The sequence below is a fragment of the Squalius cephalus genome (genome assembly GCF_949319135.1).
Source record: "Squalius cephalus genome assembly, chromosome: 13".
NCBI classification, from domain to species: domain Eukaryota; kingdom Metazoa; phylum Chordata; class Actinopteri; order Cypriniformes; family Leuciscidae; genus Squalius; species Squalius cephalus.
The window spans coordinates 3,824,662-3,849,850 of record NC_137134.1 but is presented as its reverse complement, the minus strand read 5'-3'; the positions used below and the strand labels follow the sequence as shown (position 1 = coordinate 3,849,850).

The 25,189-nt window shown below is 40.3% G+C and overlaps 1 protein-coding gene across 1 annotated transcript; it reads right to left on the bottom strand.

Annotated features, from left to right (window-relative positions):
• Nucleotides 1-343: 343 nt before the first annotated feature.
• On the bottom strand, nt 344-9,752 carry LOC307169427 (uncharacterized protein). Its single transcript, XM_079890049.1, has 13 exons — nt 9,440-9,752; nt 3,673-3,868; nt 3,431-3,544; nt 3,285-3,335; nt 3,139-3,192; nt 2,913-3,002; nt 2,716-2,796; nt 2,479-2,562; nt 2,262-2,342; nt 1,984-2,156; nt 1,562-1,626; nt 1,251-1,351; nt 344-1,084 (listed from the first exon to the last, which is right to left on the bottom strand). Exons 1-13 carry the CDS (start codon nt 9,581-9,583, stop codon nt 972-974), a joined length of 1,347 nt encoding a protein of 448 aa, XP_079746175.1. The 5' UTR covers nt 9,584-9,752; the 3' UTR covers nt 344-971.
• Between the last annotated feature and the right edge of the window lie 15,437 nt (nt 9,753-25,189).

Sequence of the window (25,189 nt, the reverse complement as noted above, 5' to 3'; positions counted from 1 at the left end):
CCAAAATACTAGGCTGTCTAAAATAGGCGGAAATTAATCTGCACGCAAACAAAATCAACGGTCGCGTTGAGCCTTTTGACAAGAGAAAAGGCTTCAGTAGTTAACCCAAGCTAACGACTGTGGTTACATACATCTTCCTTAACTCCATTTTAAAGGTTTAAGAGCTATAAGTGAAGCAGAACAAAAAACGATGAGCTGACTAACGTTAGGCTGTCTAATAGGCGGAAATTAGACCAGTAGACCTACCTTTTTTCTCCCATAAATAAAAACCTTGCTACTTGGGGTATTTTACATGCACAGTGCCAACTTCGAGTCAGTAAAATAATAATAAAAACAATAATTTAATGCTGGTAACCAAAACATTTAATTCAATTCAAGTATTATATTAGATACATTTTAAAACTTCAATGCACACGTATAATAAGCCTAGTAATAAGTAGACATTTAAAATACATCAATAACTGATATCATAGTTTAACACAGATAAAATCAGAGTTAACCCAGCTAGCAAAAAGTCGTCTATTAGACGTTGAATAGACGTAAATCTTCAACGTCTAATTACGTTCCACTGAAGGTTGAATATGAAAATTGAAAAGACGTCAAATTTGTCCGACTTTTCAACGTTGAAAACAGGTCAATCTTCAACGTCTAATTACGGTCAACTGAAGGTTGAAAATGAAAATTGAAAAGACGTCAAATTTGTCGACTTTTCAACGTTGAAAACAGGTCATTCTTCAACGTTTACTCGATGCCTATTGACACTTGTCAATTCTCAAGTCCCAATACATTAACATGCCAAATAACATTTTAGATTAACATATGAATGAAACAAAGCTTTAAAGAGAGAATAGCTTTATTATACTTAAACAGCACATTTTAAATAAAATATAGTGCAATGAAACAGATTTCACATTCCAAAAGCACATATTCCAATCAACACAAAACAACTCAGAAAATTTACACTACAATGGTCACACTTTGCGACCTCCACCTCCAGCTCTCCCGGGAGCATGTTTAAGTGTCTCAGCCATAGCAGCCCTGATTTTAACTTCTGTGGCAGTTTTACTCCACTTCATGACTGCAGCTGCAAAAGAAAATATATTAGATGGTGCATGAATAAACCACGTCTTCCATCATTAAGGCTCCCACTACACATTACATTTAATCAATTAACAATTGTATGGATTTGCATAACTTCCCAAAAGAAATACAATTGTTAAGATATATATATATATGAAAAATGCAGTTACCTTTTACCACAGAGTAAAAAATGGTATCCTGGAAGGCTTTTTTCTCACTGCTACCCCGCCCCTTCATGTTGAAAGACGCCATTAGGCTGTTGGTGAAAAGCCTGAGAATACATGCACAAAATCATAGGGTGAGGTCCACACCTACATTCTACCACTATTCCTTTACGCTTGCATTATTCCTAATGAATCATCTCTTTCCGCATTTTTTATTTTCTATGTGCTAAGAGGAGGGCAAACAGAGCAGGCAATGAGTAAAAATGTAACTGCATAATTACATTCTATATTCTGAGCATGTGACAGTTGTTTAATACCTGTCCATCACTTTATGGACGCAGTCTTTATTGTTCCTCCCTCCCACCTTTGAGAGCTGGGACACCTGTACATAACATGAAAAGCCACTCAATACATTATGAACAAACCCATGGTGTAATATACTGATTGTTGCCAGATTGGGCTTAAATGGGAACTGGTCATGTTGACTCATCTATACATGTTGAGTCCATGCAAAATATTATGGGGCAGTAGTACACCTCTAATACAAAGGCATGAAAATACGCCTTCAAAAAATTCGAGCACTGTGCGTCCCTCAATTACACATTCTATAAAGCTGTGCATGTTAACAGATGCACTAGAAAATTATTTTTTTGTACAATATAGATCATTTAGTCTTTTTGGAGACTTGGGGGTCTAGTCTAATTGACATAGTTTAGTCCAATTTCTGTATAAATCTTACCCTTTGTTCCCAGAGGTTGCGGTCCTTGTGATGTGCCTCTTCTTGAGCAAACTCTTCTAAGGTTTCTAGCCTAGCAACATGGACAGCAGAATTCAGGGGCTCATAGTGCCTCCCGACTCTTTTTATCTCATCTAGAATTTCAACTAGCTTTCCAAGCACTGACTTCTGGTATTCTGTGGAAGAAAATACATGAATTTATTTTTTGTCAAGTATTTTATAAATCTTACTTTATGATTATTAAAGAATGATACAATAATAAATATTGACCATGGACGTACTAGCTTGAGACATGGGGAATAAGCCCCTCTCAGACTGTGATGGCCTTACTCCACGCTGAGGTGTGCGAGAACGCCTAGATCCTAAAAAAAAAAGAAAAAAAAAAAAGCCTTGAAGCTCATTGAAATCGTTTTTAAAGACAGCTGCTCCTGCAATAATGTCAATAATTGAGGTAGGAGAATTGACAACTACGAAGAATGCAACTGATCATGGACTCACTGGATGAGGATGCCCAACCTTTTCTGCTCCCGGACTGTGATGGCCTTCGAACTCCACGCTGAGGTGTGTGAGAACCTCTCGATCCTGAAAAAAAAAAAAAAGCGTTGAAGATCATTGAGGTAGGAGAATTGACAACTATGAAGAATGCAACTGATCATGGACAAAATTTACTAGCCAATGGCAATTCTATTGCCAAGATGTATGTAGAGGGTTTCAATTGACTGACTCTGGACTTACTGGCTGACTTTGGACTAAATGCTTCTGATGATTCAGACCTTGTGGGTGAACGGTGAAGCATTGGACGAGAACATCCAGAAACTGAAAAAGGAACAGGAAGGTTGAAAGACTTTGTTTTGAGCCCAGACTTAAAAACACTTTATATTCCATTTGCATTGTGAGCAAGTAAAGTAGAATAAATAAAAACATGAAATTACAGTCTGAAGATGCAGGACTCTCTGGTTGTCTAATGGCGGTGTTAGCCAGTTCTGGGGGTGCAGGTAACTGGAGCAGCATTGCATTTTGTCCTGTGGTTGTTAAAAGAAATTCCAAAACCAGAAGCATTACAGCAACTTAAGTGACAGAAAAACTCATATTGCCAACCATTCCCTGAAGTTTGATGACTGAATTATACCACTGGACCAGCCCAGCCATTTTACTCACCCCTATGTGAGAGCTTAATCTTTGGCGGAGGAACCGGAAGCAACACTGTATCCTCTTGACAAGAACATGCACAATTAAATTAATCACAGTAAGATAATGATGAATACTAATACACAGTTTACACAGCCAACTTAAACTGTACTCACCCTTTTTCTTGTCTGGCAAGGACTCATCCTCTTCAGCAGACAAATCTGACCCTGCCAATATTATATTTGTCACTTATGATATGTGATTGTTTACATTATACGCTCATTGTTTAATGCATGTTCTTAAATGGGACCAAATAAATTACCTTGAACATAATCTTCAAATTTCCTTCTTTTCTTCATTCTCTTTTGACTGACTGTGTCCTCCTCTTCGGTTTGAGCTGAGGTGTAATTATATTTTTCACACTTCTGTCGGCTTACTAAAAATCAAGAATGAAAACAAACACTACTAGCGATAGTAATATGTATTATGGCATTATAGTATTTTAACTGAAAAATAAATTGTAAAAACATGCCAGAAATAACATTCAAAATATTTTTTTTTTACCTGATGTCACTTTGACTTTAACAAATTCAAAGCTCAACCAGTCCTCCTGTGGTTGTAAAAGGCGCTTATGTGCCACAGACACGTTTTTTAGAGGCCATCGCACCACTTTGGTCTCTGTGTCGATCCAGTTCAATGGCAAAACTCCTTCCGTCTGCTGCCCATTCTCCACCCAAACAGCCCGTGTGTAAACCATTGCCTGAAACACAATTAGATTTAATTTAGAACTACACATTTCCTTTTCTACATGATGTTAACAGTGCACTACCATTTTGAATAATAGTAAATATTACATACGTTATTTGTGTTCATTTCCTGACCTCCATTCCATGGAGGAGAGTGTTTTATGGTGTGTACTTTAATCTTAACACCTTTTACCTATTTATTTATTATTCTCAGGTAAGGTAAAGAAAGTCAAATCTGACCTAAACCGTAAGCATTCAAAAAGTACTTACAATTTGGTCAGAAGACTCCCCTGTGGTATGTTCGCATTAAAAGTCTTCCAGCAACATAAATCTAAGTCTCGGTAGGCAGATTTTGTAATCAATTAAATTTATTTTACTTTTCTTTTATAATAAACAAAAATATAAAGTCAAATAAAACTTCATCGTTTAAGTATAAAATACAATAATCACGTCTTGAATCAAAGGTGTAGTAAGCTCTGGGCTTCTTCTCTTCTGCTTGGGGTTTCTTGTCCTCAGCTCTGGGCTTCTAGGCGTCGGGGGCACTGGCGTATCAGTATCCCGAAGGGCAAATCAGTTCTTCAGTCTTTTATACTTCTGTTGTTCACAACAGGCGTTGGGTTGTCACTCCTTCAAACTCCTCCAAAGTTTCCCAGATCCTTCTCCAGGCAGGTGCAAGCGGTCCACCTCTTCATGTCCTTGAACTACAGTAAACTCAACTAAGATGTCTGAGTTCATTTAAAGTTCTAGGAGTCTAGCGCAAACACATAATCACACTTTTCTGCTCCTCTTACCATGGGTTGGCACAGTCACATATACATACAAAACCAATTACTGTACATCTATGCCAAAACAATATAAGCCATCTTTTACAAACAAAATAAAAAATAACATTGAATGCAATGCATTCTATCCAATACATTGGCTAAATATGTGTAACAAAAAGGAATCTATAATAGACAAGGAGGCAGGTAATTGCATTTTCTTGATATTATACAACAAGAGGAAAAAGGACATGCCCTCGTTCAGAGGTTAGACAAGCAACCTTCCGGTAAAGGTCTTCAGATTGCAATAACTTTGTCTTTGTACGTTTTCTTTGAACCTAGACAATATTGAATAGCCTTGACTCACATGGCTTCTTAAAGTCTCTTGTGTCCTTTTGGCTCAGCACATCACATACCAAAGTTCCATCTAGCCTTTTTTCCTTCACAAATGCAAAACTTTCATTGTGAGGCATAAAGCAGCAGTCTTTATCTTTTGTTGATATATAAAAACATGACCTTGTCTCTTGATGCTTGTTGATGCCTTTCTTTGCATTTTCAATCTCACTCATCCGCTTTGTTACTTGAGCGATTGGGTTGTGGCTATTTTTGACCATTTTTTTTATTACTTGCAGATGATTTTCGAATGGGAAACATGAGATGTCATTTAGTGAACAGTTGAAGCGAGAAGCATCTTCATGCAGATGCAACAGGCAGTGCACATTGTAGACTGCAAATGTTTTTCCATAAAGGTCATCACACCTTTTAACAAAGTATTTTAGGAGTTCCTCAGCATATGCAATATATGAACGTCGCGTGTTCTCATCAGAGCTCAGCAGGATTGACAGAGCCACTGTCAATGTCAAAAAGTGAGTATACACTTCTCTTGAAACTACATTTTGAAGAACAATTGGTCCAGTATATAAAACAAACTGTCGAAATTCAGTGGCTTTCCATCTATCCAGTTCCCTCAAACCCCTGGGCTGCCTTGCAAACTCACTTGGCATGCATCCATTCAGCTTGTTTAGTTTTTCTGAGATCTCATCTTTTTGTCTTGCAGATAGCCGGCACACTTTTGGACCCCGAGACAAAAAAACTAGAACACGTTTTACTACTCCTAAACAAATCAAATGCATATAGTCTAATACAAAAGAGCTCACACAAAGTATGCCTGCATCTATAAGTGGGCTTTTTATAGTCTGGTGATCTTCACAGTACTTGACTGAACTCCTCGTCTGTTCTTGCTCTAAAGTTCTCATGACTGTTAAAGGTCCCGTTCTATGCCCCTTTTCACAAGATGTAAAATAAGTCTCTGATGTCCCCAGAGTGTGTATGTGAAGTTTGAGCTCAAAATACCCAACAGATCATTTTTTACAGCATGTTTAAATTGACATTTTTTGGGGCTCAGAAAAACGAGCTGTTTCAGTGTGTGCCCTTTAAAGCCCATGTTGCAGGTTAGAGTACCCAGTAAGCCAATGTATAGAAAAATAATGTAGGAACTAGATTTAAATATAAACATATACTTATAAAACGCTATTTAGGCTTCTGGAGTCGTTTTTGTGAGAAATTTTTACTTCCGCATTTGAAAATCGCTTAAACCGCCGAACCTGAAGTGACGTAACATGAGGTAGAGCGGTCAAAGTAAATCAACTAGCGAATAGGAAAGCAATGGATCGCAATGACAGCTCGGAAAGCTGGGGGAATTGTAGCCTAAATGTTTACTCGTATGATATATATATATATAATTCATAAATAATTCATATATATATGATGATATCATATAATTATGAGCCTGATATGAAGCCAAGTGAGCAGGACAGGCCAGGGTTAGACAGAACAACGGTGAGTTGTGGTGTACGGAGAACAGGGCGCGAGAACAGTGTTAGCTTATAGATGTATTCACGTTAGCCGACGATATGTATAACACTATGCTCAGATCACAATACTGTACAGATTATTATCATGTATCAGGCAATAGCAAAGCTAGTACTTAGACCCTTACCTGCATGTGTTGTGTGTGTCAGCCATTAGGAGACAGCTTCCAGAGGAAGAGGGACTTTATAAAGGCTTTGAATTGACCCATTTGGTGACGATGAATAAAAAAAATGATCACAATCACAACTGTCTTACTGTATAAAAACTTTATATGTAGAAACAGCCAACACAAACATTAAAGTCGGTTTGTACAGATTGAAAATGAATTATAGAACATAATATATTATATTTATAATAATAATAATAATAGTGTCGGCTGCAGTCTAATAACAAACACATAAATGCATTACATTACAAGTTTATGTAGGATATGTTAATGAATTAAATTAAGACAAGGCACATTTTGTAAAACAGATGTACAATAAGTGATCTCTGACGGATCCGTGAGCGTCATGTTTCCCGCTGGCGGCCGAACCACATGCTGATGGCGGACCGTCACCGAGCGACCCGATGAAGGAGCTGGGACAGTGTGCACATATCGCCGGGATTATAATCATTCGGTCTATAGTGAACGCTACACACTACCGCGTTTTTCAAAGCAGAAGCAGAAGTGAAGTCCCCGGCACAAAACGCACACTGGCACGGAAGATTGCACCGTCCTTTTTCTTATTCGGAAACCTGTGGACTCGATGTCCTGACAGGCCATAATTCACAATCATTTACCACGACGATGATTAATTGAAATACAATAAGCACAGAAAACACACTGAATCATGACCGCTCCAACTGAATACCAACCTATCTCTGCACTGAGCGCGAACGCAGAGCCAAACGACTACCTCATGTGACGTCATATGACGCGATGGTGAAAAAAAGCGCTTTTCAAGGAAACGGTCACGTTTTCTATTGAATTTGTGCCCTTATGTCTTGCAAAACAATTTTTAATCCTGCATTTACTTTTCATATGGTATTTTCATACAAGGTTATATTAATAAAAATAAAAAAAAAAACCCTGCAACATGGGCTTTAAATGCAAATGAGGTGCTGCTGGACGACCCTGGGGGCGGAGCTTCATGAGCTCATGCTCAGTCTGTCAGGAAAAATTCATCTCACGGAATGATGATAATATCAGAAACTCTCAGTAACGGCGTTCATTTCGAGTCGGACAATAATGCCTACAGAGTCAGAGTGCTGTATAGAGATGAAACAGGTATGGTTTAGTAGTTTAATTATGGTTATTATAACGTATTTGTCATCTGCTTGTAGGCTATGTATCCATTATTTATTAATAGCCTACAAGTCTGCTGTCTGAATGATGATCAAACATGTACTGATGAGTTTAATAAAGTTTATTGTACATCACACAAAAGATGAAGCGTCAGTTTTACTTCAGAAAATCACCGTAAGAGCTGAGTAAACACAGTAGGCTAAGTTATAAGAAGTGCGCAAGTAGCCAGTAGAGTTGAGGGAGCATTCCTGTGGGCGGAGGTTAGTCAAGAAACGGTTCTGGTGACATCACTAATGCAGGATGTAGAGGTGTGTAGTCCAATCGAGCCGTTTTATGTAGTCAACTTCTGTTAAATAAAATATCTCGCTTGGCATTGAACTTTGAGCTTTATAATTTTACAGATATTATTTATGCTCTAACAGCAACATTACACACTAACTAAAGTTTGAAACATGGAATCGCATGCAACGGGACCTTTAAAAACAACTCTACCTTCCCACGAGCCTTTGGCCAAACACCTTTTACAGCTGAAGTACCCATTGTGGTTTTTTATGCACTTTAAAAATGATCTTGCAGGTGCATCACATATAAAGGCCTTAAGGCTGATAGCATATACTTTATCTTCATACTCCAACCTAACAGCTTTGAGATGCTGAAACTCTTCTAAAAGGTCTTTAACAAAATCGTCCAAAGGAGTTGGCTTCGCTTTTCCACAGAAAAGTGCAACAATGAAAGGATCAAATTTGTGAAACTGTGCCAATATGGGCCAAAATTGAACACTGTTTGATTTAAAAAGTGGTATTCCATCAATGTTCACACACAACTCAACAAGGTTTTGTGAAAAGGATTGGCACTGTGCAATCTTTAGTCTAATGCCTTGTTCTAAACCATAATAAATGTACTGCCCATTACATATAAAGACATTCAATGGTTTTGGGGGTTGCAAGGAGGGTGCGTGCATCCTTTGACAGCTGGTGCCCATGTCTATGTAGGATGCCCAGTAGCTCATTCAATGACGTTTGAGTGGTTGAATTACTTGTTGACCAAATCCTTAAAGGGGTCATATAATGCCATTTTTGTACAAGCTAATATGCTTCTTTATGGTCTAAATTAAAAGTTTGTAATATACTTCAATTAAAAATTCTCATTAGTATTGTAAGGCTACGTTTACACCGAAACGATCTGAAGAGAAAACGCAAAAGTGATTACTTTTTATTCTGCGTTTAGACGAGCGTTATCGGGGGGGAAATCTGCGTGCATATGGTGACGCAAAAGTGTGTGAAATTCAATGTAGTATGCACTCCAGGCGGCTAGGTGGCAATGTGAAGCACTGATCGGTGCCTTCACTGTCTAGCTAACTGTTGCGTTTTACCTGGTCAAAAACAGCTCTGTTTTCAGCACGCCGTTTCAGTGCATGTGTCTTTAAATGATAATGAGCTTTGCTCACCCCGCACCTCTGTTCTGTGCGTACACCGCTTTTAATAATAACACAAAAACCATAATGCGTTGTTCATTATAAACGTGGGATTATGAATTATATTGAGAACGTCGTACATAGAAAACATGCCGTAATGTACCTGAGTGTAAAAATAGCTGCATTCATCGTGAAGCGTGCAAGCGATTTGCAAAGATTAATATAAAGGTTAATAAAACGTTTCACTCACTTCAGTTCTTCTGGAGGTGCAGCAACACGAATAGTTGGTACGGATCCTTTTTCCAGAAGCAGCTTTTAACAAAACCAGCTTTATACTGACCTCGTTTGTAAAGCAGTCTGGTGTGTGAAATGATTCGCGCACACATGAAAGCATTGACGTTGATCATGGGGAATATTCCCTTCGAAAACAAAACTCAGCCACTGCGTCTTCAGCGGTTCGGATTTAGGAACATCAACATGACTGCTGTGATCGTTTTTACACCCAAGAACAGAACACCACAATCGCTTAGACGCCATTCTGCTCACAGACAGTCAGAGACAGTGCTCCAGCGAGACGCGCGGACTATGATTGACAGCTCGCTCACGAGCGAGGGCGGAGTCTGTGTTTGAACTGCGGCTGTCAATCGACCATCTTTTTTTTTTATTTTATTTTTTTTTATTCAAGAAATGTTTTACAATATTGCAAACATACATTTCTTAGAAATATAGAACATTTACCAAAAATGCATATATTAAACAGTTTAAGTCAATTTTGCACAATTATAGAACACCAAAAGGAAAAGAGAAAGAAAAAAAAAGAAAAAAGGAGAGAAGATAAAAAAATAAAAACATAAATAAACATCAAGAAGTAAATCATGGTACATGGAAGATCTCATCATATTTTTTCAGAAAAGATGTACATTTTCTATTATCAATTGTTCTTAGTGATTTGATTAAATATTTCACCTCACAAAGGAAATCAATAAAAGTGGGAATTTTCTTAAGAAACCTTTGCTTGTGAAAGTAAAAATTTGCCACAAGGATAAGGAAGTTAACAGTAGATTCTAAAGATTTGTTTGGGCTTTCAAAAAGACAAATTACATCCTTTATGCATAGATTACTTATCATATTAACTTTAGAAAAACAGTAAGAGCTTAAATCATTCCAGAAAATTGAAGTAACATTACAAGAAAAAAACAAATGACAGATGTCTTCAACTTCATTATTACAGAAGGTGCATACCTCATCTAAATCACAGTATTTGGACAAAAGTGCGTTACAAGGGTATATATTATGCAAAATTTTAAAATGCACTTCTCTCATTTTATTGGGTATACAATATTTAAATGGTAGTAACCAAGTCTTCCTTCACTGAATGTTATCTTTTACAGAGTTCCAAAAGAATTTCCCTTTTGGAGTGCATATATTTCTAGATTGAGAGAGTTGACGAATAAATTTATTATTACAATCTTTACTTAAAATCGAAACACCATCCAAACATAACAAAGGTAATTGTTTAGAACATGGCTCATGTGTAAGGGAAGCTTTCATCAGAAATATTAAACCATTTGGAATAGCCTTTATAACAGAGTTAAATTCTTTAAACGGAACAGGATATTGGTAGATATTCATAAAACTCTCATGAGATAATAGATCACCATTAGAGTTGAATAGATCTGCAATAAAAATTATGTTTTTATTAAACCATTTCTCAAGAAAGAATGATCTATTTCTAATTTTAATATCTGAGTTATTCCATAAGATGGTTTTATGGGGGGAAAGTTGTGGTTGTAAACCAATTTCCAGGCTAACAGCGCTTGTTGATGAAAACTAGCCAATTTAATAGGTAATTTACCAGGGGAGTAGTTACATTTCATCAAAAAAGAAAGACCACCTATCCTTTTAAATATGTTATTTGGGATAAAATACCACATAGTGTCTGACCCAAGCAAGCATCTCTTCAACCAATTAATTTTGAATGTGTTGTTGGTATCACCAAAGTTCAGGACTTCAAGACCACCCTCACTTCTTTTGTTTGCTAAAATATATTTCTTCAATTTGTGAGATTTATTATTCCAAATAAAATTAAGAAAAATCTTATCAATATTTTTGGAGGTGTGATTATCTACAGCTAAAGACAGGGAAGGGTACACAAATCTGGATAATCCCTCTGCTTTGGATAAAAAGACTCTGCCTAAAATTGACAAATCTCTTTGTAGCCAATTATTAAAAATAAATTTAGTTTTGGATAAACGTGAAGAAAAATTCAAAAACTGTCTACTAATTACATTTTTTGTTATATAAATCCCCAAATATTTCACTTCATTTTTAACTGGTATATTTTCAATTTCAGATTCTACATTATCAAATAAGCAAATAATTTCACATTTGGATAAATTAAGTTTGAGTCCAGAAGCATTAGAGAAGGCATTAATTGAAGTTAATACTGGAGAAACTTGCTCTTTGTCTTTTAAAAATAAAGTGGTATCATCAGCTAATTGTGAGATACGAATCTCTCTGTTAAAGATACTAAGACCAACAAAGTTATCATTATGCAATATATCAATAGATAATGTTTCTACAACCACTAAAAATAACAATGGGCTTAAAGGGCAACCTTGCCTTATTCCTCGAAGAATGGGAAATCTTGGTGATGTTCGTGAATTTAAAATTATACAGCTATCAATATCTTTGTACAACATTTGGACAACATTAATGAAACTGGATGGAAATCCAAAAGCCCTTAAAGAACTTATAAGGAACTGATGCTCTACAGTGTCGAAGGCCTTATAAAAGTCAAGGAATAAGATAATAGCCTCAGACTCAATTTCTTCTCTATAATCAATAAGATCCAGAACAAGACGAGTATTACAACTAATATGACGTCCTTTCATAAAGCCGGTCTGTGTTTCATTAATGATATGATGTAAATGTTGTTTTAACCTCTTGGCAAATATAGAAGCAAATAATTTATAATCAAAATTTAGAAGTGTTATAGGTCGCCAATTATCAATTAAAGTTAATCTTTGTCTGGCTTGGGAATAAGAGATATCACTCCTTGTTTCATGGTGGGAATCATCATTCCAGTTTTTATACATTCTTGAAACATTAATAAGAAAGGTTGCTCTAAAATTTCCCAAAAGTGTATAAAGAATTCTAAAGTGAGGCCATCGCAGCCAGGCGACTTCCCTTTTTTCATTGATTTCATTGCATCCCTAATTTCAATTAATGAAACAGGAGCCTCACATAATAACTTAAATTCATCACTAATTTGTGGTATATAGTTCTTAATTTGACATAGGTATGACTCACTTTGGTTTGCCTGAAAATCAGAGGAGTACAAGTTTCTATAAAAATTTGTGACAAACTTCTCTATTTCTTCAGGGTGTTTTGAAACAGAATTATTAATTTGCAAAGCAGAAATGCATTTCCTTTTAAAATTCCTTTTCTCAAGTGAGAAAAAAAAGCTTGTATTTTTCTCACCCTCCTCAATCCATCTCGCCCTGGACCTAACGAAGGCACCTTTAACTAATTTAACATATAGCTGATCTAATTCTAATTGTAAGGATTTTAACTGACTAATTTCTGTAACAGTGAGATTCTCTTTTTTGATTAAGTTATTAATGTTGCTTAACAAGTTAGCTTCTCTATCAGCATTAGCCACTTTAAGGGCCTTAGCTCTATTAATAGCTAGTGATCGAGCTTTAAATTAAAAAAATTCCCAATTAGCATCATGTGACTCAAGCTCATTTTTTGAAAATATTCGTTTAGCTAATCCCTTGATCTGATCATTAAATAATTTATCTTTTAGCAGAGTATTATTCATCTTCCAATAACCACGCAAGGAATTATTCCTTTGTTTTGTTTGCAAATTCAGCTTAATTACTAAGTGGTCTGAGAATGGAGCATATTGGTGACTAACATCAAACACATATTGCAGTATCTGTTTAGAAATCAGAAAAAAATCTATTCTGGATTTAGAAGTTAGCAACCTATTACTCCATGTAAATTCCTTAACATCTGGATGATAGTAGCGCCATGCATCTACAATATGGAGGTGATCACACAAGGTACAAATAATACTATTACTGAGGCCCATTTTAGGAGGAAATCTGTCAATTGAATTATCTAAGACAACATTAAAATCTCCAGCAATAATAATAAATGCCTGTTGATATTTATTTTTTAAAACTTCAATTTTACCCTGTAATGAAGAAATAAGACTCTTGTTGTTAGATTTTAAATTGTGACCATAAATATTACCTATTATAAAAGTAGCATTATCAAGTTTAATGACAAGAATAACCCATCTTCCTTCCGTAGAAACCAAAGATTCGACAATATCTCCATTAAACTTGTTGATCAAAATGAGAACACCAGCGGAATGGTTAGAACCGTGACTAAAGTAAACTTTATCCCCCCATTGTGATTTCCAAAAACGAACTTCACTCTCACATGAATGAGTTTCTTGTAAGAGTATTAAGTCAGCATTTGTTCTTCTACAGTATAAGAATAAAGCCTTCCTTTTAGTGAGATCTCTCAAGCCACGAGTGTTTAACGAAATAATACTCAAAGAGTTAAATTCCAAGTCTTGCATTTACAAAAAAAAAAAAAAAAAAAAAGATATAGAAAAAGACAAGAAAGAATATTACTTGAATAATAAGAATAAAACCCAGAACAATTAGAACACAGAAGGTTTTGCTTACCGCTGTAAACGTGAGCTAACACGGAGGTAGTTAAAGCTAACAAATGCCTTGAAACTTAGGCAAAAGTGCAACTGTAGGGGACGAGAAAACTTACTTAGCTGCTATGCTGTAGTAAATAACCACCACAGCAGAGTGCAAAAAAAAATTAAATTAACGTTGCTCCCTGAAGGCAGACCGCAAATAACGAGTAAAGTCGAGAGTCAAGTTCGAATGCAGGTGCTTCATTGCAGTCTGTGAATTAAAGAAATCAGTCCACAACTCGGGAGTTAAAATTGAACGCAATTAACGTTACACCTCGAAGTCGCATCTCAGGGGTTAATTTCAAGTCTTTTTCCAGCAACAAAAGCATGGGGACCCTTCCATGAAACCACTTTTCCATCCTCACGAGCCTTCTTGACAAGCGGCCATAATTTGGCTCTAGCATCCACATCCTGCTTAATCAACGCCTCCTTGATGCGAAGCTTGTTTTCCTTTAGAAAGCGAGAGTCTTTTGCTGCCCGCCATACCATGTCTCTGTAGGTTCGCATGGTAAAACGCATGATGATATTTCGGGGTGCTCCGTCGGATCTCCTTGGCCCAAGGCGGTGTACAACATCAATTACATCATCCATTTTGTTTTGGATACTAGGGATCATCTTTCTAAGGATGTCGATCGTCACGCTTCTCGCATCTTCTCCATCGCGTTCAGGGACCCCTTGTAGTTTGAGATTCCATCTACGCGAGTACCGCTGCATTTCATCCAGGTTTTCTTTTAGACATCCGTTTTCAGCTCGTAGATCCTTAATCTCCTTTTCAAGTTGAACGATCTTGATTTCGTGCCTCTTAACTTCTTCACTAATTTGGGAGACCTTTTCAGACAGTTTGTCGAGTTTTTCGCAGGAAACGGCAACCTTACCGTGCGTTTCATCCACTTTAGTAGTTAGCTTCTGGATCGCGTCAAGGATTGTAGACAAAGAAACTTCGTTCTTGCCTTTTGCATTCGCAAGATTCTTGGAAGGAGTAGAGGAAACAGGCCTTGCAAAAACCTCTTCAAATGCACCGACTTCTGTCTCAATATTAATATGCTCCATGTCGGCCGACTCCATGCAGCTCTCTTCCACGAGGTGTCCAGCTAATATAGCGCTTTCTTGAAGGGACTGATTCTTCCTTTTTTTGCCCATTGCAACAAGTCAAAAGTAAAGTATTGCCAAAAATAATCGATGGTAATAATAACAGACTAATCTCTACCTACTCAAAACTCAAATCTCATCTTGTTAGCTTTAAACTCCTCAAACTACTTGGACGGTTAAAAAACGTGACTATTCACACCACTGCCATCTTGGCTCCGTCAATCGACCATCGTGAGAGGGGCGTCCGACCGTGTGACGTCACACGATCGAACGGCTTGATTAGAGACAGGGGAAAACATATAAGAAGATTAAAAAAAAAAAACACTGGATGGATTTTTATCATTTTATGATGGTTGTGTACAGGCACTGCCAACACACATTTCAGTACAATTAACTTGTAAAAGTGCATGTAGGCTACCATTATATGACCCCTTTAAATCACAGGCAATATCTGGTGTATCATTATCACTGACAGGGTGTAAACTCAGGATTTCAGGCTCAGAGTCAGAGGATTCTACATGCTCTGTGTATCCATAATCAGATTCATTATCTACAAGTTCTTGAAGTCCTTCACCATCACTTCTATCACTTGGTACTGAATGAATATCAAGGTTGTCATCATCACTATCCAACTGAGCAATGGCATTAACTTCTGCTTTTCTTTTTCTCCAACTTCTTAAGTATGTCATATCTGCAACATTAATATAATTGTATGTTGACATTATAGATTTTTGAAATTGATTTGATTTTTAAACATATAAACAAAAAGCTTAATAGCGATTGAAAGAATCCAAAACACAGAAATTGGTTAATCAACTTCCCAATAATTATAGGAGGTACATTTATGTGCAGACATCATGATGCTTACAATTTAAATAGTGTATTCTCTCAAGGACTGTCCAGGATATTCTCAATCTCGAACTTTACCATATAGCTAACAATGGGGCTTCGTGCTTACTAACTAGAAGAAAAAACACAAAACGGACCACGTGCAAAATTGTGTCAGCTAGGCAGGCTAGCTAGCTGAGGTAAGCGCAAGTTTAGAAATAGCCTAAACAAAACTGAAATTAACTAATCTGGCTATCTACGCTGTAACATAACTAAAAATAAATCACAAACAGTTAAACCTTAATGGCCTAATATCTGCATTTTGGGAATTTCACACAGATAGCTAACTGTCCATCGGTGTGGTGTGTACACTCCTGGTAGCTAGCCGCATAATGTCTAGTACATTTACAATAAAAAAAATCAGGTTTGTTTGAAGTAAACGTTTATAATGTTAAACTTATTTTGCCATCATAGCTAATTATTTTGTCATAGCTACTTACTTTACACTGCTGCTTACGATGTTTTCGCTTTCCGGCGTGAAGAGCTCTGGCGATTGGCTTGATGGGTGAAAAAATATAGAGCGCGCACTTCCTCTGCTGCATGCATGTTCGCGCGCGCGCCTCATTCTTCTTTTTAGTTTTATGGCGGTTGCCAACTAACTTTAATGGTGCATTACCGCCGCCAGCTGGGGTGTGGTAATTATTTCCAAGTGTGAACCTCATTGCACGTATATTTTTTTTTTATAACTTTGGCGGAATATGTAAAAACTCTTTAATTTTTTTGAGATAATAATGAACATGGTTTGATTGTTTTTTTTCCCATTGTTTTAGCATGTATAACAGACTATCCTAGCTGTCTTAGATTATCAGTTGAAAACATGTCTTCGATGATCAGTTGAAAACACGTAGTCAAACAGTCCGGCCGAAATACTTAGTTGAAATCACGTCGTAAACCAGTCCAAGGTGGACCGACTTATTTTCAACCATATTTCAACGTTGAAAGACGGTAATTGTTTACTGGGAAGGCTTGTTTTACGTGTTGCTCGACGAGGACTTCTTAATCGTTGTGACTTTCAATCCTGAGGAGACAAAATGCCACGAGGCTCCCGCCCGCCGCGGAGTGAAGAAGAGGTGGAGTTACGAGGATTCTCAGACAGTTGAAGTGTCCAATGGAGTTAAGAGATTTGCTCTCAAGCTATTTTCAACACTTTAGATTGGTTAATAATTTGTAAAAATAACAGTACCACGTGGGGACTGACCAGTAGCATCGATTTGTGAAAAAATATGAAATTGACCAAATTTGGACATACAAGGTTTCCACCCGACAGGCGACAGCGACGATATGTAGTTAATTATATGTCAGGAATAATAGGGCACAGTGGAACCGTCACCGTGCCTGTTGCTGAGTCTCAACGGATGAAATCGCGCTCCGAGGCAGGGTGGTGTGCTGACCAGAGGTGAGGGGGCACAGTAACCTAGGTGGCCGGGCCAAGCCCCCTGGGGCCCCCTCGTGGCGCCGACCCTGTTTCAACATGAACACGTAATGTCTCATACATGTTTTTCTTTGGCGTAATTGGGAGCGTGTCAGGATCGAATGAATTACATTGTGCTTTCACTAACAGTCATTGTTTTCCCTCCTACCTCCCCCCCCAACCCTCCACAGAAAATGTGCTCTTGGACAGCGAACATGAGTCAGAGTCAGGTACGTATTTTACATAAGATCCTAAATCTGACCATGTTTATGTATTAAAGGATAACCACAAATGTCGATTTACTATTGTCACGGTTGTTGAATGCATTGTTTCCTTCTTGCCTCGTGTCGTTGTTGTTTATGTGTGAGTGGGCGTTGTCCCGCTCACGTGTCTGTCAGCGCTCCAGCTGATCATCATCATCTTCAATCACTGTTCACAGCTGCTATTCATTCCATTCCCTATATATACTCACACCATTCTCTGTTCCAGTGTCGGATTGTTTGTCGAGGTCCTGTGTTTGCCGTGTCTGTGTTTCCCGTGGAGTTGCCGTGTCTTTGTTCGCCTGCCGTGTCTTCCTGCCGTTTCTGTTCTTTGTCATTGGACTCACCGCACTCCAGCACCGGGATCGGGATTCATCACCGTCACAGCACCAGCGCACCCCAGACCATCAAGTCCCTGCACGAGCCTGAGTCGCCGCCCTCCGTTGTTCTGAACTGTTTGTCTGACCCTTTTGAGCTTAATAAACACTTTTGAGAACCTGCAACTGTTTCCAGTTTTGTCCGATCATGACAGAACAATCCGACCAATCCATGGAAGCAGCAGGTGCCGCCGCCGCAACAATGGATGACTTTGTTCGTGCAAGTATTCAAAGGATGGACGCTCAGGACCGTCATCAAGGGGAAGCGGCGCGCGCGATTCAGGCTCTCGTCACGCAGGTGTCTGAGCTGACCCAGCGTTTTCAACAGCTGCAACCTCCCGCTGCGCCAGCCGCACCGCCCGTCCCTCCCACACCACCGATGCCCGCCTCCCAGTCGGAACCTCGCCTTCCGACTCCTGAGCAATACTCTGGTGAGCCTAACTTTTGCCGGCCGTTTTTGACTCGATGCGGCATGCATTTTGCACTCCAGCCCCGGACATTTGAGAGAGAGGAGACGAAGGTGGCATTCGTACTCACTCTACTGACTGGGAGAGCGGCACTATGGGGGACGGCGGTGTGGGAGAATCAAGAACCATGCTGTTCCTCGTTCCAGGCACTCTCTTCGGAGATGAGAAGAGTTTTCGACCGCGCGGTCGCGGGAAGAGAGGCTGCCAGGGTCTTGTCTGATCTACGCCAAGGAGAACGATCTGTTTCAGATTATGCCATTGAGTTCAAGACCCTGGCGGCCGAGTGTCGCTGGAACGAGGAAGCGCAGTGGGATAGGTTCCTGCATGGGCTGGCCGACCGCGTCCAGAGGGAGATCTACGCCCTGGACCTACCCCCCTCACTGAATGGACTCATTGATCTGGCGCTGAGGGTGGACGCCCGACTAGCCCGGGTCGGACCACGCGCTCCACCCAGCCTGCCTCGTGGGGGGGTGGAACATCAGTGGTCCAGTGGCATGGACGCGGCCGGTCCCTCCGATCCCGAGCCCATGCAGGTGGGTCGAGCTCGACTTTCCCGGGAGGAGAGGGAGAGGCGGAGATCCCTTGGCCTTTGCCTGTACTGCGGGAGAGCGGGACACTTTGCTAACAACTGCCCGGTAAAAGGTCAAGCCCGATAGTAAGTATGAGGCTACTATCGGGTGGGATCTCCGCCGAAAAGTCCTCATCCACATCCACCATCCTCCCGGGAAGACTTAGATGGTCTGTCCACGATCATCACTGCACCGCACTGGTGGACTCTGGGGCCGAAGGTAATTTTATGGATCGCACCTTTGCACTACAGTTTCAAGTCCCACTCAGAACACTTCCCCAGAGAATCACTGTACATGCACTCAATGGACAGTCACTACCCACCATCTCCCAGGCCACCGAGAACATTACACTCATCACCTCAGGAAACCATGCAGAGACAATATCATTCTACATCACGGACTCCCATCACACCCCCATTGTCTTGGGTCACCCCTGGCTCCATCAACACAACCCCCGCATTGACTGGAAACAGAGAACCATATCAGCCTGGAGCGCTGAATGTCATAGTTCTTGTCTTGTGTCTGCCTGTTCTGTTGTCTCTGTTCCTGTGTTGCAGGAGGAAGCAGTGGATTTATCAAACGTGCCCGCGGAGTACCGTGACCTGAGGGAAGTGTTCAGTAAGTCAAGGGCTGCTTCTCTCCCTCCGCACCGTCCCTACGACTGTGCTATAGATTTACTGTCAGGTAAGTCTCCGCCTAAGGGCAAGATTTATTCACTCTCGGTTCCGGAGAGGGAGGCTATGGAGAAATATATTTCTGATTCTCTAGCATCCGGGTTCATCCAACCTTCTTCATCTCCAGCGGGGGCGGGGTTCTTTTTTGTGGGAAAGAAGGATGGATCGCTGCGACCTTGTATTGATTACCGGGGGTTGAACAACATCACGGTAAAGAATACTTATCCTTTGCCGCTGATGTCTTCAGCCTTCGAGAGGTTGCAGGGAGCATCCATCTTCACAAAGCTGGACTTACGTAATGCTTATCATTTGGTCCGTATCAGGAAGGGGGATGAATGGAAGACTGCCTTTAACACCCCTAGGGGGCACCTTGAATACTTGGTCATGCCTTTCGGTTTGTCCAACAGTCCCGCAGTCTTCCAGGCACTCGTCAATGACGTGCTGCGAGACATGATCGATCAGTTTATTTATGTCTACCTGGATGACATTCTGATTTTTTCCTCGTCTCTCCAGGAACACGTGCAGCACGTCCGACGAGTACTCCAGAGGTTGCTAGAGAATGGGCTTTTTGTCAAGGCGGAGAAATGCGCTTTTCATGCACAGTCGGTTCCTTTCTTAGGACACATCGTGTCGGCTGAGGGTATGCGTATGGATCCTGACAAAGTTAAGGCTGTGGTAGAGTGGCCAAACCCAGATTCCCGTAAGGCCCTACAGAGGTTTCTGGGGTTCGCCAATTTCTACCGGCGTTTTATTCGCAACTTTAGCCAACTAGCCGCACCTCTGACTGCCTTGACCTCCCCCAGAACTGCGTTCAGGTGGTCGGAAGCAGCCGAGACTGCTTTTTCCAACCTCAAGAGCCGCTTTGTTTCGGCTCCCATCTTAATCGCCCCTGATTCCTCACGTCAGTTTGTGGTGGAGGTCGACGCGTCAGAGGTGGGGGTAGGCGCAGTTCTTTCACAACGCTCACCCTCAGACAACAAGATGCATCCATGCGCGTTTTTATCCCATCGCTTATCACCAGCTGAACAAAATTACGACATTGGCAACAGGGAGTTGTTGGCGGTCAAGTTAGCCTTGGAAGAATGGCGTCATTGGTTAGAGGGGTCCGGGGTACCCTTTATTGTCTGGACGGATCATAAGAATCTGGAGTACATTAGATCCGCTAAAAGGTTGAACTCCAGGCAGGCGCGGTGGGCACTTTTTTTCGGCCGTTTTGATTTTACCCTCTCGTATCGTCCGGGTTCCAAGAACATCAAACCCGATTCTTTGTCGCGTATTTTTGATCGATCCGAACACGCACCTACTCCCGAGCGTATTTTTCCTGAGACCCTAATTATCTCTACGCTCACTTGGGAGGTCGAATCGAGAGTCAAGAAGGCTCTAGAAGGGGTAACGCCCCCGATCCGGTGCCCACCGAACCGCTTATTTGTGCCGGAGGAACTACGTCCAGACGTTATTCGGTGGGGTCATTGTTCTAGTCTAGCCTGTCATCCAGGAGTTAGTCGCACCCTCTATTTGGTCAAACAACGATTCTGGTGGCCGCTTATGGCTCGCGACGTTCACGATTTTGTTTTGGCTTGCTCAGTTTGTGCTATTGGTAAGTCGTCTAATCGACCCCCAGATGGGTTACTCCAACCGCTGTCGGTGCCTTCGAGACCCTGGTCCCATATCGCTCTAGATTTTGTTACCGCCCTCCCACCCTCCCAGGGTAACACGGTAGTTTTAACCGTGGTGGACCGATTCTCGAAGGCAGCCCACTTTGTTCCCTTGCCCAAATTACCCTCAGCCAAGGAGACAGCGGTTGCAGTCGTTAATCACGTCTTTCGGTTACATGGCCTCCCGACAGACGTGGTTTCCGACAGGGGTCCCCAATTTGTGTCCAAATTTTGGCGAGAGTTTTGTAAGTTACTGGGGGCGACGGTCAGTCTGTCTTCCGGGTTTCACCCTCAGAGCAATGGTCAAACTGAGAGAGCCAACCAAGACCTGGAGAGAACCTTGCGATGTACGGCTGCCAGGAATCCTTCCTCCTGGAGTCAGCAACTGCCTATGGTGGAGTACGCCCACAATTCGTTGCCAGTGTCAGCTACGGGCCTATCTCCTTTTGAGTGTAGTATAGGATACCAGCCACCGGTCTTTCCCAGTCTGGAATCCGAAGTCGCGGTCCCCTCCGCTCACGCCTTTGTCCAGAGGTGTCACCGCACATGGACAAGAGCCCGTGAGACTCTCCTCCGTGTGCGGGCGCGCATCAAGGCCAAGGCCGATCGCCACCGGTCTAGGCCTCCCGTATACGTCGTCGGTTCCAAAGTGTGGCTTTCTACTAAGAACATTCCGCTCCGCTCCGTATCCAATAAACTGGCTCCTAAATTCATTGGCCCGTTTTCTGTCACCAAAATTGTTAGTCCGGTGGCAGTCCGTCTCAACCTCCCTCCAGTGTACAGGAGAATTCATCCGGTATTCCACGTGTCCAAAATTAAACCCGTTTTTTTTTCCCGCATTAATCCGCCTGCCCCGGTTCCCCCACCGCCGCGACTCGTAGATGGGGAACCATCCTATTCGGTCCGTCGCATTATGGACTCTAGGCGGAGGGGACGCGGATTCCAGTACCTGGTGGACTGGGAAGGTTACGGTCCGGAGGAGAGAAGTTGGGTTCCGGCTCGTGACATCCTGGATCACTCTCTTATCGATGATTACAATCGACAGGTAAGGGAGTCTGGGAACGCCGTGAGGCGTTCCTAGAGGAGGGGGTACTGTCACGGTTGTTGAATGCATTGTTTCCTGCTTGCCTCGTGTCGTTGTTGTTTATGTGTGAGTGGGCGTTGTCCCGCTCACGTGTCTGTCAGCGCTCCAGCTGATCATCATCATCTTCAATCACTGTTCACAGCTGCTATTCATTCCATTCCCTATATATACTCACACCATTCTCTGTTACAGTGTCGGATTGTTTGTCGAGGTCCTGTGTTTGCCGTGTCTGTGTTTCCCGTGGAGTTGCCGTGTCTTTGTTCGCCTGCCGTGTCTTCCTGCCGTTTCTGTTCTTTGTCATTGGACTCACCGCACTCCAGCACCGGGATCGGGATTCATCACCGTCACAGCACCAGCGCACCCCAGACCATCAAGTCCCTGCACGAGCCTGAGTCGCCGCCCTCCGTTGTTCTGAACTGTTTGTCTGACCCTTTTGAGCTTAATAAACACTTTTGAGAACCTGCAACTGTTTCCAGTTTTGTCCGATCATGACAACTATATGGATGTCCCAAACCAGGCTTTTTTTCTCTTAAATATTATCTGCTAATGTCTAGTCCAATCTGATACTTTTACCTAAATATTGATTAAATATGTATCTGAAACAATTAAATAACAGCTATAGATACGGACTCTGACACACTCTTTTTTTCTAGCTACTTGATCCAAATACTTAAGGTCCTTGTTCAAAAATATTAATTTGATAAACTGTAATTACTGATGTAATATGAATGATTAACTTGGGGAACGCTATTACTGAAATATACATGTTCATTTACAATGAAGACATCTCACACCTTGTTGGAACTACAGAAACACTCAGATGGTACAGTTGTGTCTTAGAGTGGAGCTTCTGCCCAAATTGTGAATGTGAATTTTTCACATACATTTTTTCACTTTTGCATCACTAGCAGACTGCGGTGGACAAAACAGAGTTCAGTCAAGAAACACAGTACAGTTATGAAAGTGTCAGAGTTTGAATTCTCCATTAAAAAATGCCCAGATTGGCCTTGATACCGATATATTTAGGATCGGCTTGGGCCTTCTCTAATATACTGTTGAATGACTAATACGTCTTAATTGTTATTTTCTGCATTTTGTGTTTTTCTGTTTTTCAGAGAGTCAGGTTACAACTACTCAGAGGGAAGAGAATGACACAGCAGTGCCAGATGTCAGTCATAGTGATGCTGCACCACAGCAGGGCACCATGACACCTCCACAAGCCTTGCATCACAAGTCCCAAAAGAGGGATAAAGGTTAACTTTTTAGATATCTCAAAATTATTTACATTTTGATCAATGTGCCCTTTGTCTGTTTCATATCAAACTTTATTACTGTACAGTATTATCTTTAAAGATTGACAGCTGTAGATATTGACTCTGACACACCTTATTTTTTTCTAGCTACTTGATCCAAATACTTAAGGTCCTTGTTCAAAAATCTTAATTTGATAAACTGTAATTACTGATGTAATATGAATGATTAACTTGGGAGAATGTCATTACTGAAATATACATGTTCAGCTACAACATCTGACATCTCACACCTTGTTGGAACTACAGAAACACTCAGATGGTACAGTTGTGTCTTAGAGTGGAGCTTCCTCACAGAGTGTCACTCACTGGTGCGCCCATATTGTGAATGTGAATTTTTCACATACATTTTTTCACTTTCATATGCAGACAAATGTTGTACTGTACAGCGTGGCTGTTGTAAAGAAGAGCAGTGTTGCATCACTAGCAGACTGTGGTGGACAAAACAGAGTTCAGTCAACAAACACAGTACAGTTATGAAAGTGTCAGAGTTTGAATGCTCCATTAAAAAATGCCCAGATTGACCTTGATACCGATTATATATTTAGGATCTGCTTGGGCCACCTTTTAATTTACTGTTGTATGACTAATACGTCTTAACCCTCTGGGGTCTAAGGTGTTTTTGGGGTCCTTGAGATGTTCTGACATGCCCTGACATTTTTGCTTTTTTCAGTTGCTTATAAACATATTAATGGCAAAAAAAAATTACACACTATTTAGCACAAACAGGGCTACCATGAAATGTGAGCAACAAGAATGTACATGTCTGCATTTTTGAGAGAATAATGTTTATGCGTGGTTATTAAAAAAACTAAAAACTAAAGTTTCTGAAATAAGGCCATAAAACACATTCTAAATATGTGCCAATAAGACTTTTGTCTAAAAGATGTCATCGCCTAGTGTTTTTTCTTCAAAATGAAGTGAAAATCACCCTGCCTTATCATTCACATAACACAATACATTGATTTGAATTTTGCAAAGCACTTTCTGTTTGGAAAGACAATATGCGGAGTGGGCGTCAACGGTCATACATATATAGTGGTTCACACCTTAGGAGACAATGGGGCCTGCATACTTAATTAGCCATTCATTCAGGTGAGTCACTGAGCCACAAGAATGCAAGAGCAACAGTTGGAAGCATCTCAATTCTTTTTTATTTTTCCTCATATTGTGCTTGCAATTTGGCCTATAATATCCAAGGAAAACATGTCTAGTAATTGTGCAGTTAATTCTCATACTGTATTTTCAGTTTTGGAATATTTATGCTCTCCCCAAATTTGTCAATAATAAAACACAATAAAAGTTATTTAAAGAAAAGGCTTATATTTACCTTTTAATAGTTTGTTTACATCTACCTTGTAAATATATTTTTTTATTAAAAAGGTTACAATTACAACAACAATTCAAGTGTAATCTTTCTTTGTAAAAACTAAAGTATACATTTTATCATACATATTTCAAAGTTAAGGATTTGATTGATTATTTGATAA

Bases quoted from the DNA above. Each gene is read 5' to 3' on its own strand.
- LOC307169427 (XM_079890049.1), bottom strand. From the start codon at position 9,583: ATGCTTTCATGTGTGCGCGAATCATTTCACACACCAGACTGCTTTACA. The intron at 2,343-2,478 runs GTGAGTCCATGA...TTTTTTTTTTAG, and splicing joins AGGTTGGGCATCCTCATCCA to GATCTAGGCGTTCTCGCACA. The intron at 1,085-1,250 runs GTAACTGCATTT...TTTCTTTTGCAG, and splicing joins TTTTTACTCTGTGGTAAAAG to CTGCAGTCATGAAGTGGAGT.